At 33.8% G+C, this 15,492-nt stretch overlaps 1 protein-coding gene across 1 annotated transcript in view; it reads left to right on the forward strand.

Moving 5' to 3' along the window:
• LOC149799347 (von Willebrand factor D and EGF domain-containing protein-like) overlaps positions 1-15,266 on the forward strand; it is a 40,298-nt gene extending 25,032 nt beyond the window's left edge. Inside the window, exons 9-21 of the mRNA XM_089958669.1 lie at positions 530-922; positions 1,354-1,436; positions 3,276-3,339; positions 4,412-4,591; positions 5,430-5,629; positions 6,662-6,983; positions 7,224-7,379; positions 7,909-8,080; positions 8,456-8,646; positions 9,223-9,495; positions 9,844-9,952; positions 11,866-12,013; positions 12,502-15,266. Of these exons, the coding sequence (XP_089814795.1) occupies positions 530-922; positions 1,354-1,436; positions 3,276-3,339; positions 4,412-4,591; positions 5,430-5,629; positions 6,662-6,983; positions 7,224-7,379; positions 7,909-8,080; positions 8,456-8,646; positions 9,223-9,495; positions 9,844-9,952; positions 11,866-12,013; positions 12,502-12,700 (2,490 nt within the window). The 3' untranslated portion in view covers positions 12,701-15,266. The remainder of the gene's footprint in view (positions 1-529; positions 923-1,353; positions 1,437-3,275; positions 3,340-4,411; positions 4,592-5,429; positions 5,630-6,661; positions 6,984-7,223; positions 7,380-7,908; positions 8,081-8,455; positions 8,647-9,222; positions 9,496-9,843; positions 9,953-11,865; positions 12,014-12,501) is intronic.
• The last annotated feature ends 226 nt before the right edge of the window (positions 15,267-15,492 follow it).

Raw genomic sequence — 15,492 nt, forward strand, 5'->3', positions numbered from 1 at the left:
TTCACTTCCTTCATTCCCATTTGGATTTCTTTCCTAGCAACTGTGGTATTGTTAGTGATGAACACGGCGAACGTTTTCATCAAGATATCGCAACAATGGAACAAAGATACCAGGGAAAATGGTCCACTACAATGCTGGCTGACTACTGCTGGACACTCCTCAGAGATGCTCCCGAACAGCTGTACAAGAGACAGGCGAAGAAATCTAAGATGTAGTCAATGACTTGATTTTTTATAGGTAGGCTATTACAGTTGACCTTTTACTATTGGAATGCATTTCGTTATGTAAACATTAATTTCTTGCAGATTACAAAAAAACTAGAGCCAATTTTGCAATTTGACTGTCATATTCGTGTTCAGCACATAAAAATTGATAAGAATTGACTAATTTTATTTCAGTAACATGACTTTTGTAAAAATTTGTTGTCCAGTGTAATAGCAACAACAACATCAACATTGTTGATGGGAGACTGGATACCACAATAATCAGTTATTCACATTAAGCACACTCTCATGGCTTGTATTTATAGGTTATCAATCCTAATGTGAACGTGCAGCAAGGAAAAACGGCTATTGTGCAGCTTCGAGCTACATTTCCTTTCGGATGCTACACGGCTATCGGAATCAGAGATCCTGCTTGCTTTATGTCCGTCCAAATGTACGACCCATATGATACATACGATTGTACAAGCAGTAGCATGTCAGTGAAAGACAGCAGTCTTTGTGGAGCGCGACTTCCAGGCCTCACTTTTACCGAACTATCAGATGGAAAAAATTACACGAACGTTATAACAAACCTGACCATCACTACCAAAGATGCCAATGATTACAATCCAAGACGAAACAGATTTGTACTAAAGCTTCGTACAGAAGGCACTTTGGTAAACGATATAATTGGAGGAAACTACTTAACCGATGTTAATGTAAGTATTTGACTATACTGCTTTGATCTGGCAAAGTACAATACATTTAAAAACTGGACTCAAGTACTAGTAAATACACCAATACCAGGACACTTTTAGCATGAGTCAATCGTAGTACGCTCACACGTAGCTGTAATGCCAATATTGGTTAGCACAAATAAGCTTGGTCTTTGAATGAATTCATCTTAATTGTATCACCTACATTGTTTGGTATTATATATATATATATATATATATATATATATATATATATATATATATATATATATATATATATATATTATAAACTATGTTATTTTATATTTCTTTTAACAAAATTCATTTTATTGAATATCTTCCCTTTCATTTGTGTTCTGCAATTTTAATATGCGCATACCTTTAAGACTCTCATATTATAATGGCTTAAGGCATAATAAATTATATTACTTCAGGTGGTGGTTAAAGAAACAACGTCCTGGCAAGGAAAAGTATGTTATTCCCACATAGATCCCCACATGCTGACATTTGATGGAATGTAAGTACAATCAGGCATAGTAACTTTATTTGCCTTTTTGAATATATTTTGCTTTTAAAAATTGCTGATCAAGTGTTAATATGAAGCAATTGTTTATACCAATACTGTCGAACATATCAAATAAGAGGACACTGCGGGTACTGAATTGGAGAGTTCACTCGCTCCTTCAATATGTTGTTGCCTGGAGTCAATATTACTCCGTTGGAAATACAATTACTTGTATTGGCATGTGATATATATGAGCATGTGGTACAATAGTGATAAAGCGCACATAATATACAACTTCTTAAAATTTTCATTTTAAAGCATAAATGCTGCAGTTTCTCATAAATTTCGCTATGCTTCAAATGGAACTAAAATGTGGAATGATTTGTGAAAAGCTGACTGACAAACTGTTCTTTGAAATAATCCAGATCTTAAGTTTAATCGACGTCCAAATGGTCAATTTAAAATTAAGAGATGCCACAGTTTACTTCAGTCACCAATGTCGCTTGTAATTCCGTTATTTTTCGAAAGTGCTCCAAAAGTAGCAATGTGATACATTCAACGCATTCCGTCACTGACTTATTTAATAATAAAAGCATTCACACATTCGAGATGGAATGAAGAATTGCAGGACCGCGTTTTTAAGCGGATCTGAGACAAAAAAGCACGCATTACGCAAACTTAAGCCTTGGACGAATAGTGCTGATCGACTGAGGCGCTGTAATAAAGGGCGAACTTGGGCTGAGGGCAACTCAAGCTCTTGCGGAATTTCATATTGATAGGTAAGCATACGAAACGGGCTTGCCAGAATCTATGTACGTGAATAACGCCTTTAAAGAAAAAAAATTCTCTTAAGTGCGAGGCCGAATGCTGCATCATATCAAGCGCAAAATGGGAGCAACGTGTCACATAAGGACCCCCCCACTCTCTCCGACAATGCGTGGTGTTAGCTTCTTGTACTTAAAATGATAACGTCATCAAATCTTGTGTTCCAGCTAAAATCAACTAAATCGGATGAAATCACAGATAATCATCGGATTATTTCACACTCATGTGCAAATTGGCAGTGTCTCTCAGTTCGAATGAGAAGATAAATGTCTCATACCGTGTTAAAACGTCGATTTTATATTGGTTTAATGGCATCTAACGATGTTTAGGACTAATATCGTCTTAGATGCAGTATTATTCAGATGATCTGACATATATGACTTTTCGTACGTAACGACAACATTGGGACTTTAATATATAACATGGTATACAACTTTGACTATCTAGAACGTCAGTAGCATGTGTCTAAAATAAAGATGCACATCATCAGTGTAAGCTATGCATACACTAATTTATAAATGTATCATTATCTTCATATATATGACAAGAACATTACATTCTATAACCATATCCCACCTTTTGCGTAATGTAACACGAAGGTGTATTAGCTCTAATGAAGTGCTAAAGTTAATTCAGTAAATATATATCGCTTTTATAGAGTATGTGCTAATTTGACAATTCATTTTTAATGTAAATATCTAACGATTTGCGATCTTATACGTTTGGCTGCGAGAACAAATATTGTTTTCAACAATATCGTGTGCAACTAATAAAGAGAAGAAAATAATAGCATATATTTTTATTCAGTGTTCCTTCTGAAACTTTTAAGATGATAATATATGAAATCTACTAATGCACTATAATTGACATCAATTACTGTTATGAAATGTATATACACGAATTCTAAGATGGTCCAATAAGATTATTTGTATAAATTGGTTGATAATTATGAAATGTTAACATTTAGGTCATGAAATACAATATGCGGATACTAGGAATAGAACGATTCGTTTTCTTAATTCTCAGGCAGTACGAAAATCAGAACGATGGGGATTTTGTCATGTATCGCCATCGGTCTAACAAGCAAGAGGTGAGCATTTACCTTTTTATGTCATCATATATTCTGCCACGTGCAATTAGCCCAACGAATATTATTATTCAGGTTCATAGTCAACCCTGATAGTGTGAATCAATAATAAAATAGCTTTGTTTTCCTTTTGGAAATCAAATGCTTGTTAATTTTCGACGTCATTCCTCTGAACGGTTAACTCAGCTTTGAAACATTCTTTTACTTCGTTCATCAATATTTTCAGAAAGTTCCCAATTTGCTTTTAAAGAAATTGAACTCTGGTCGGATTTCTAGATAATCATATTTATTTGTGGCATATGCCGATGCCTTGATTACGAACTATGAGCAGTTAAAAAACTTGTTTGACAGGTGATTACAGGCTCATAACGTAGGATGTATCATCGAAATTTCAATAATGATGTATTATACTAAGAGAGAATACACAAGCAAAATTAGAGGCTGCCTTCCAATTGTAAAGGAAATAAAATAAAATTTCATTGTTTTGTGGCCTGAAGAACGGTACAATAAAAGGATAACTAGATTCACTTCAATGTTACAGGCCTGCTACTTTATTTTGCATGTTAAAATTGCTTACATTGAATACGTTTATTTTCCATCTGAAATAATGTTTAGTTTAATAATATAACGATGAAAACAACTCGACAATTGTCTGATTAATAAGGTATCTGAAAGTTCAGAATTCATTGCAAAAACGTAATGCAGTTTTTCATGCGTACATACGTATTGAACATGATATACTTTTATTAAATCCCACTAAAAGGAACCACTGAATATGGTTTGAAAAAGTTGCATAAATAATAATTTATTACGTTCAAGAAAATACAAAATATCTGGAAATTTAAGTGTGACTTTGTAGTGAAGAGATTTACGTAGATACGAGCGCGCAACCACACACACACACACACACACACACACATAAATATATATATATATATATATATATATATATATATATATATATATATATATACCCACACCCACACCTACATATATATATATATATATATATATATATATATATATATATATATATATATATATATATATATATATATATATATATAATGTACAGGTTCAGATGAGGACAACAAGGTGCTGGGACGGAAGGGCAACATGTGCTTGTGCTGTGGCTGTTCGTGCTGGGGGTGACTTGTTCATGATTAATATATGCAGCACACCCAGACTAATCAGTTTTGTTTCCTGCGCCGAATCAATCCTCCAAGTGACTCGTATGAATCCTAATTGGTACAAGGTAACGTCCTCTTCTAGAGTATTGCAAAAATTGAGATATATTTGATTCAGTCGTCTAAATATAAAGTTTATCGAAATATAAAACGGACATAATGAAAAAAGAGTATTTCATGTGAAGGAAATACTATACTTATTTTATTATGGATTATTATGGATTATTATGGAACGTGAGGTTTATAATTTCGATTGTTATTGAATTATAACTCTGCGTCAGGTAAGACATATTCAGAGAGCACACAAGCGATGAGGCTATGCAAAATGGTTAGTGAAATGGATAAGTTCTGATCATACATTCAAGGTGTCGTCTTTTATGGATTATATTCAGAAGAAATTATCCATGTATCCACGTTGACCGAGACGAGCCTCGAACCAATGTGGATGTATGTGCATGCACTATAAGCTGATTTGTCGGATCTCCAAACCATGTAATATAATAGTTGGCTAATGGCAGGATGTTATGTTCATTTTCTTGCATTCAAACTTAATATCTCCGCATTCCTGGGTGTTTCCGCATTATTTAATTTGATTGTGATCTGGCAATAACAGTGAATTCACAGTAACACAAAGCTTGACAATTTCATGTTCATAGGAATGTAATAACCTTTCAACACAACGCCTGCCTTTATGTGCAGTTGAGTATGTTGAATTTGGCCGTCATTTTCGCGACATCGTGTCTTGAAAGCTATATTTTTAGCATTATTTTCGGTTCGCAGTAAAAATGTTTGAATTGATGTGAATTATAGCTGAGTACAAATGTGTCAACAAGATCGCACCAATGCCGTACCTAAATATCGCAAGAAAGCGGCACAAACAAACTTGATTTTTTTTCTTCCCAATAGGTGTTCATGCCGCTTGGAACTATTGTGGATATCACCATTTTGTCTGATGTATACCTAAATATAGACATTTACCCGTCAGTAAAAGACGCAGATGAAACACTTGGTCTATGTGGCCTGCTAAACAACAACCCAGGAGACGATTTTAAATTGCCATCGGGACTTCCAGAATCCAACAATAATGTATTCTCAACATCTTGGAGGTATGCTATTTAAACAAACATCATCTTAGATCTTTCTTCTTATTTAAATGAATGATATACTATTATGGAAACCGGATAAATCACAAAGTCGAAATGTATGTGCTTTCCGTTTAGATTTCTAAATATATTGGAGGAAAATAAAATACTGACGTATCGATTTAATGTCCACATCCACACAAAATTAAGTCCACAGAGGAGATCAAATGAACATTTTGCTTCCCCTATATTACGTGGTCAGTCTTCCTTTTGGTCATTCAACCGTGTAATCTTAGATAGTGTTATTCAAGAAATTCGTCACTGTGCAGTAACTTGCTCGTAACATACAAATCCAGATAGACAACATACTGCAATCTGAAGTCATCTCAACTGCATGCAATCCATGATATTTGGAATACAGTTGATTTATTTTCTTCTGTATCCAAGATTTGGTAGTATAAGGTATTTCAAATATTATCAGTACTTATGTAGCAATAAAAGATTTTTCATTAATAAGGCATTGGTGGATGAAAAGTTAAAATATACACTACTGTTTTAATAAATGCCAACTTTAAATATCTGTATATAAAAATTAATTTCCCTCACTGGTTTTGATTCAAAATTTGTATTTTGTTCTGGTCAAGCATGTACAACTTAATTCGCTTATTAGTCAATGACAGAGTGTACAAAGAACATAATGAAAATTGTTATTTTGTCATGCAGATTGCACACACGGATGTCCTTCAATACATAAAAACACAAGAAAGTGTGGGATTTATTGGAGTAGTACATTTGTGCGATTTTGGGACTAGTCCACCTATTCAATTTGAATATGCTCCTTATATCTGAAAATGAAAGTAACACAAATGGTTTCCACCTCGCCTTTCCTTTTCATCTTCTTCATTGCCATCGTTATAATTTTCTATAATTCCTAAATGAATTATTTTTTTTATAAATATTATTATTATTATTATTAGTAGTAGTAGTAATAATAGTAGTAGAAGTAATATTAGTAGTACTATTAATATTAACTTAATGTTGTTTCTGTTGTTCTAGAATCTCCTCCGCAAACTCATTCTTCAGCCCAATCAACTTCAAGCCTACATTATGGGATGAAGGTTCTTACCTCTGTGTATGCCCGGTTGCTTTGAACACAACAACACCTCCTACCACTGCCTCTGGAGACAGGTCAACTCCACTATGCTCCGCTAGTTTATATTTGTCGTGCACAAAGAAAGTCATAGATCAGGGCAAGCCTTATTCCTGTCAGGTGCGAACGAAACGGTCAGAAACCTCGAGAACTAAAGAGTTGGAACGGATATTCATCAAACAGAGCACGGATGCTGATCCAGTTTTTGATATTCATAGATTACAAAAGGTGATATTATATTCCACAACGACTTTATTGTAGGCTATAAGACGATTACTATCGTAATGAAAAGTTTAGACTTTTTTTTTCTGTAAATATTTGACAAATATGAGATTTAAACAAAATCTGAGAAACAATACAAGATAACAATTTACACGAATACTTAATGTATGTCTCCACTCAGCGTTAGAGACAGCTTGTTGTTGAATTAAAACCATATTGACATTGATATTAATATTTCTTTAACAGAGACAAACAAGAAATTATACCTTTGAAGAAGCATTCGCCTTATGCACAAGCATATTTGATGCAAATTGCACGACAACTGCCTTTGAAGGAAGCCTTCCAGAAAATAGTAAAACGTTCAAAAATGGCTCACTTTCAAACTGTGCCCTGGATATTATGGTGAGTATATATGTACGATATGCAAAGATTCTGATTTTTAAAAATGACGATTACGCTCATATGTGTATTTGTACCATATGTATTCCGGGGTGTTCCCGGGTTCTTCCTGCACCATTAATACTGACCGCCATGTATAGCCTATCGTGTGCTGAAAAATGGCGTTAAACCCTACAACAACTACAACAACAACAACCATTTTTATTATACCAAATGCCAATTGATAGAGATACAAATGGATGTATAGATGGAGCCGCCTTGTATAAATTACAGAACAAAAATTCAAAACTTTGTATTTTCTCACGGAAGCACACTATATATAATGTTTCCTATAGATAGTATGCGCCAGGAGGCAGACAGTGACGCTACATTTGAAATTTACATTCTGAATGATCAATAACGTAACAGGTTTTGCTGCTTGAGAAGGTGAGTTGATACACTGGCTGATATACGTGACCTTGTAAAGTAATGCAGAATCCTTATTTGCAAATGTTTCGCTTTTGCTCATCTGTTTCAACATTGAATATTCCAGTATACTGGAGATTCTTCGCTTGCAAATGTCCACTGCGAATCCTACCGATCAGCTGTCGATGAAGAAATAAGCAGAAACAGTACATACAGAGAGGCTAATCCTGGTGTAGTGAACTCATTTCGATCTACGGCATGCATTAGTAATTGCAACTTTCACGGCGATTGCATCAACGGTAAGAACGTTTAACATTCAATTCTTATTTGTAACCTTAGATATATCTTTTATACCGTGGTTCATTTTATTTTCTGTAAGTACTAATTTATCTTTAATGCGGTGAAAACAATTTTATGAGTGTCTTCTAAACTTACTCAAGTTGTGTGTGTCGATTTGTATGTATTTACAGCATGGCTACACGGATTTAATACCGGATTTTTTTCTTGTTTATAAATCCAACCTTTTCATAATTTTCAACCCTAAGTTTATAAATTATGCATGCCTTTAATAGATCGCAAATGTGCTATATAAGTCGATAACATTGTGACTTATTTTAAAGAGACATTATTTCTAATGCAAATGAAAAATCGCAGATTTATATTGCAACTTTCAGGAACGTGCTTTTGTCATGAGTCCTACATTGAAGAGGATTGCTCTGTGTCTCTAAATGTGTACCCAGACGTAGATGACACCTTCAGTGGGGGACTATGCAAGAGAGACGACGAGGACTGCTGCGGCGACAAACCAATATACGGAATACATTTTGTGGAAGGAATAACCAAGCAAAAATCTGAACGCTTCCAGGTAAACGTTACACTAACATAAGCCTTATAGTTTAATATTACTAGACAAATGTGCATGCCAAAAATGGCTAAAATTATTTGGTGACAGCGATGAAAATGTTGGAAACTTCATATTTCAGGCTTATAAATATCTTAATGCTCATATAAAGGTAAATCTCAATTTTGCATCTAAGGTTTTATGTACATTAATTGCATTTATAAGCTCACAAAAACTGCTTTGATATCAGTCAGTACAGAATGCATTTTTCTTTTCCTTTAGCTGTATGACTCGTACGAATTTCATTACACATCTAGGAAATAGATTTTTTTCCCAGTAGGTATCCATTTTCTCTTTTTGTAAGGTTTCGGTTCTGCCTTATTTTATTGCCTATTTCAAAAGTGCAAACAATGAAGTAAGCCTTTATTAAAGGTATTTCTGTTGCATATTCATGCATTCGGTACTTTTGTACATTTGAATATATAGATGAGAGTTCGACAATTGCATGGCACAGTCGTGGTTCTGAGAGTGATATATGCAATCTAGTTAGAATAATCCTTAGCAAAAGAGTCAATTTGTATCTAATATTTTATTTTGCAGAGGTATGCTGATGGGACAGAGACAGTCCTAGAAACGATCAGCAGTAACATTCCCGTTAAGAACAAATACGAGGGTACAATGAACGTACCATGTTATTCAAGAAAACGACGTTCAACCGATTCTAGAAATATTATTCAAACATTCGTCTCAGGAGTTCGAGTATACTTGACGAATGATGGAAGGAACTATGGTTCCCCTAAGGCCTACTTTATATATGACTCCAGATGCCAGGGTGTTGTCAGTGCATCAAATGGATACACGTTCTATCTTATGGTAAGTATGCTTCATGGACAATTCGTACCTGAGTATATCAGGCACCAGCATGCATGATGGTAGGTACAATGATTAAAAATATCTCAACGTTTTAAACGAATGAATTTTAAGACTGGTGTTGTAATGACTATTATTTATGATTATGTTACCTTAAAGTTACAAAACATTATTATATAACACTCGGCACTATTTTATTGCTTTAATTTTCAATGCATTCTAAGATTTATACGAATACGTCTTGAAGTATAATATGTGCAGTGTAATCCATTACGACCTGAGAACCAGTAGACGCCTATAAACATTTTCCTTAAGGATTTGCATATTATTTTGCTTTTGGTTTTTTTATAGAATGGAACCTGCTTTATTGATGATGTGTGCTATAATGATGGCAACCAAGATCCATCAGACAGCTGTAAAACATGTCAGAGTTCTGTTGATCCCTACTCATGGACGGACGGTAAATTAAACCTTTTTTAGTGTTTCAATACGCGGTTCTTCGAATAATTGCTGGCACATCATTATATACAAGGCTCCTTGACTCCATAGAAACTGTGCCGTTTATTGTGTATTACTCCTTGCTGAGCACATACAAATTTTGTGACTTAATTAGTATTCAGTTGGCGTCTGCTTCGTTTAGGTCATTCACGCAGTTTATGACCTTACGTGTTAGAGAGCTATATTAAATGTGTTACCCTAACTGAAGCAACTGAGCAAAAGAAGCATGTTTAGTAACGCATGTCTCAAAAAGACCGATCTTTTGTGAATCAACTCTTGGATGTCCTAGTCGGTCTTCCATATAGCTTTATTTTATGGCCGGTAAAACCGAGAGCTGACTTTGCACTTTAATGAGATCATAGATTTACAAGTGTAAAAACACAATTGATACACAGTCTATAAATCTTTTATATTTTTCATTTGCGCTGAATTTGATAAGGATATTGTTATGACATTAATTAGAGTCATTTTGTGATACAAAAAACTAATATATATAACATTTAATTCGATTTTTCAGTGATGAAGACATACAATCCTATCCGTTGTTCGGCCTAAGGAATATATATATATATATATATATATATATATATATATATATATATATATATATATATATATATTTGCATTAGTAATATACTCTTTCAATGTTTGGGCATTGGAACTCTAATAGAATCAGTCGATATCAGTGATTAAGAGGTATTCGGTATTCGATTGTTTTGTTTCTTCTATTTTCTTAGAAGGACAAAAACGTGTATGATTTCCACCGTTCTGGTTGCCCCAACAGCACATAATGCTGAAAATAGATTAGATAACAGAGAACGATGGAAAGAGAAAAGTCAGAATTACAGAGGTTGCCACTTTGAATATATACAATCTGAATTCATTGTAAAATTATATGTAAGCAACAAGCTGTCGGTATAACGATTGGCTGTCTATCGTTTCAATTTAAACGATGAACTATCGAAATAACTTGTGGCTCTACATATTTCTATGCAAGCGATGAACTATTGGCTGAGCTGTTAACTATATATAATTGTGTATATAAACGAAGAAGTATCGGCAGAACTTTTGGCTGTCATTGTTTTCTATTCAAAATATAAACTACTGGCAGTGTTTTGGACTGTTTAAATTTTCTTGCATTTGTACTTGCTATGTGTTCATATTTCTGTGAACCGTTTCGAGTGTACCAAAATTGCACAGGGTAACCTGATACTCCGAAATGTCATTGTAGTCTCATCCATTCAAGCATGATGCCTGCTCTTCTATATATCTTAAATTTGCGCATCGTTGCAGAGGGTTTAGTTTACGCTTTAGGATGAGAGTCGTACAGTTAGGGTTCAGTTGCAACTCCCAGTTAGAAATTAAATAGAACCCCAAGCAACCAAACAATAACGAATGATATATTATTTAAATTTTCCTTGATGATTATTAAGACCCAGTCACGCTACATTAGAAGCCGATAAAGAAATGCTTCAAACTTACATTTCCTTCGAACTAATTTGCACGACATTTTACGCGACAAAAACATTTTTATCTTCATTAAAATCGTGCAAAGAGGCTAATATTTCGGCCCAGGCATTATAATGCTATACCATTAGATGATGACGTGCGTTCCGTTTTAGAGCATTGTCAGTGTAGTCGATATTAGCAATCTTGACTTCTGACCGGTGGCGTGATATGGTCTGCAAGGCGGAACGAATCAGAGACCTCAGAAAGAATCGTCGACTGCTGCTAATTTAATGTTTTGGGAGGGAGGGGTTTTTCAAGGTTAATTTAAATTAATCGTTCACGTATTATCATATAAAAGTATTCATGCTTGAGCGAGGTTACGGTGATATAACTGTCCTAGTTATAAACATTTGATATTCTTTGCAGGATGTACCAGTAGCAAAAAGAACCCGCCATCTTCACCTGACAACCTTATTATAATTGTAGCATCGGTTGTGTCGGCGGTATTAGGCTTAGCGATCTTGGTCGTTATTACAATCGTTATCATCAAATGCTGCTTTAAGAAAGAAAAAAGGTGAGTGGGGACTGAAAAGAAAAACAAAAGCAATCATGTATTTAAATTTCGTGATTGATAACGGTCTAAAAAGACATAAAACATACACTGAGAAACGATTGCACCTGAAACCAATACGCAATTTGAATATATGTCAACATTATACCTACACCGTCTTCCACCAACCCCACCCCTTAAAGAATCAACAAACTATTGTGCAATGTAAATCTAAAGATAAACATACGATCGATTTACTTCACTAGTAGTTCATATTTGGCACAAATTACATGACATTTAATTATATTTAGGAAAGTGTTGAATTGTTCTCAAACACCTGTATATACTAGTCCATGCCTATTGAAAAATATATGCAAACGCTTTCAGTGCATAATTCATCTTTTCTATCGTATTTATGATAATATGCTCCTTGTTGTATCTTCATTTTATATATTGAACACGTTGTTATTGTGCAATATATAATTATATATATATATATATAAAATTTTCAGAGTTACCGGAAACTTTCAAAGCAACATAATATCAACGTCTCCTGGCAATACTAAATTTCAAGAGAATGAACAAAACTCTGGTCAGAAAAATGTACCAGACAATATGATAAAGATAGAAAGAGAGTCCAGTTTCCACAACAATCAGCTGTGGGGAAATAGACCAGGATCTGCTAAAGAAATTTCCTTCGACCTTTCCTAGACACCACTTCCATACTAGACACTCCTTGAATGATCATTGGCATGTTTTGACATCACATGCCCTTCACCGTGATTAGAGAGCACACAAGCTGGCCAATGAGTTCACTTTGTAATGATAAGTCAAGCTTCATGTACAGATAAAATGTAGTCTGCATTTAATATTTTAGAAGTAAAGCTGTGGTTGTAATTGGGGTTCGGTAATACCTAAATTTAGTACTGCGATGTACCGCTGTATTTCTGAAGATACCGCTACGTTATTCCGCAATTATATTAGGGATCAACAATGTACTGGTCTAGGACAGGAGCATGACACTATTGTCAAGACACATTCCTTCACACATCAGCTGTAATAATAGCTTGCTCTGATTTATAGCAAACTAACACCAAGTAACATCCAGTATAACACAAGATAACATTCATTTTAACACCAGGTAATATCCATTTTATCATTTGAAGAAAACAAAACTACTTTGAGACAAATTAAAATGGAATATCTGATCTCAAAAGAAAATGTTGCCCTCCCTCAAACAAAGGTTAAATGGCCCGTATATTACTGTAAATAAATTTACTAGGTTAATGATGATTGTTTTATTGGTTGTAATCTAACAACTTTAACTGAAGTGAGATGATTAAGTTTACATTATAGCAGACCCCCTGTGAGAGATACCGAGTTGACATTAGACAGGTTGCTGATAAAAATAAGGATCTGTTCGACTGAAGCTTACACTTTACAAGCTATCCTAGTATTATAATAGGCAGGGAAACTTTGTCTGATGACAAGCCCCTGGCAAGATATTTAACAGAGTGGTGCAGCACACATAAAACACACTGACTTGCTAAATGAGAAAATATTTGATGGACTGGGATATTAGGTAATATTAAAACAAAACACAACTTCTCTCCTAAACATTTTAAAATGTTTTCCAATTTTACAAAATGAATTCATTTTTATAAGATATTAACATACTCAAGAAAATCATTAAACATGTCATTTATTTGTGCTTTTTAGTCCGAAATCTTTCCACCAATTTGGATTTGAATCAAAGATCTTTCACGACATCCCATTGGAATTTGGAAACCACGTCTGCCTACTCCAAGACAAATATGTGATTAAATAATCATGCATGTTATTATATTTGTAATATTGAAAATTAATTTGTGATAATTACATTTGTTTTGTTAAAGCAAAATAGTAATTATTGAATTATTTTGTCATCTAAAGCCTAATTATTCTGCGAATATCAATAAATTCGTGGCGAGATTACTCGGGAATTTCTGTACATTCCTTACTCACGGAAACTACCGAAGTATCTGCACTGTAAATAAGTACCGTGGAACGTTTCATCATAAAACAATACCGCGGTAAAACGGAATACCGGTAATACCTCGCACATCTAGCTTTAATAGTTTTTTCTTTTTCTTCTAATATTCTCTTTATCTTCTCATTATTATATATAGAAACATTGATTCCACTGAAGGTCTTTTGAAATGAATTGCACATTTTATATGCTGACTGCAACATTTTTTCCACCCAGTATGTAGTTCAAAGGAGGAAAAATGCATGTCTATATTATAAAGAAATCTACAAATTGCACAAATAAGCAGATGTCATTTCTAGCTTTAATTTGTTCTACCAAAACTACAATTTATACGCTGCTGCATTCAACAATACATGTCTTATGACTGCTGTAGCAATGTTGGTCAGTACATATTTGTATAACTTAATTGGAATATGCATTTATGAATAAATACTTGCTTCAGTACTATGACATGTTCCTTCGTTCTGATATCTTATATTATCATTATTTGCTTAGTGTTTCTTTTTGTAATTAGACGTAATGTGAACTCTGCTTGAAAGATGGAAGGCACTCGACAATCTGTGAAATCTAGTGGTCCTGTCATATCTCATGCCTACCTGAAGTGAATGCTGTTGGTGAAATGGAAAATCTTGGAACATTTTTAAACATGTAATCTCCTCTCATGTTCGGATTAAGCACACATTATTAAAGATAGTGTTCGCTACAGTGGTTAGCTCTATTAAATATAGTCATCATCATTTATAGGAGATATAACTAGTCCACCGAGTTGAACAAAACATGCTCTTGTTATCAATGCGCTGTTTATGACTTATTTATTTGTTACGGACATAATTACGCAGCCTAAAGATATTACACATACATCATATTTTTGTATGATTGCATCATCAATGTTATTCATATAAATTATATTTTCTGTTTTGCATATGTGATTAATTTTGACACAAATCTCAACTTTAATCAAGAGTATTTACATATGAAATTATTAAAGACCGAGGTACAAGGCCGGACGGTTGCTGGTAAATGAAGAAAAGTATGTTGTACCGGTGTATTAGGATTGTTCTAGTCGGTTGAACGTATCCTGACGTATCGATCTTAGTTTAAATGTATCAGAGGCTTTTATTCTCAATCTGTTTTTTACTTTGTGTTTTTTGTTATTGAAATAATGTGTTTGTCTGTTCTTTTCTGTATACGATTTGATTTTGAGTCGTTGTGTTGTGGCCATTAATTTAATAAATATTTAAATATTTATATTAATTTTTATCTTGTTTATTCATTATGTTTTATATTTGTATTGTTTCAAGATCATACAACCGTCTCTAATTTATAATGTATTTATTTATCAGGACATGTTGTGATAATTATTTCATTTAATTATATTTAATAAGTTACTGAATTATTACAGATGCACGTGCGTTTGTGTCTTCATAATAATGTTGGGGTTTTGTTAGATTTCTTTCATTGTCTATCAGTGCAA

This window comes from Sinohyriopsis cumingii, chromosome 5 (assembly GCF_028554795.1).
Source record: "Sinohyriopsis cumingii isolate HCF-2022 chromosome 5, ASM2855479v2, whole genome shotgun sequence".
NCBI classification, from domain to species: Eukaryota; Metazoa; Mollusca; class Bivalvia; order Unionida; family Unionidae; genus Sinohyriopsis; species Sinohyriopsis cumingii.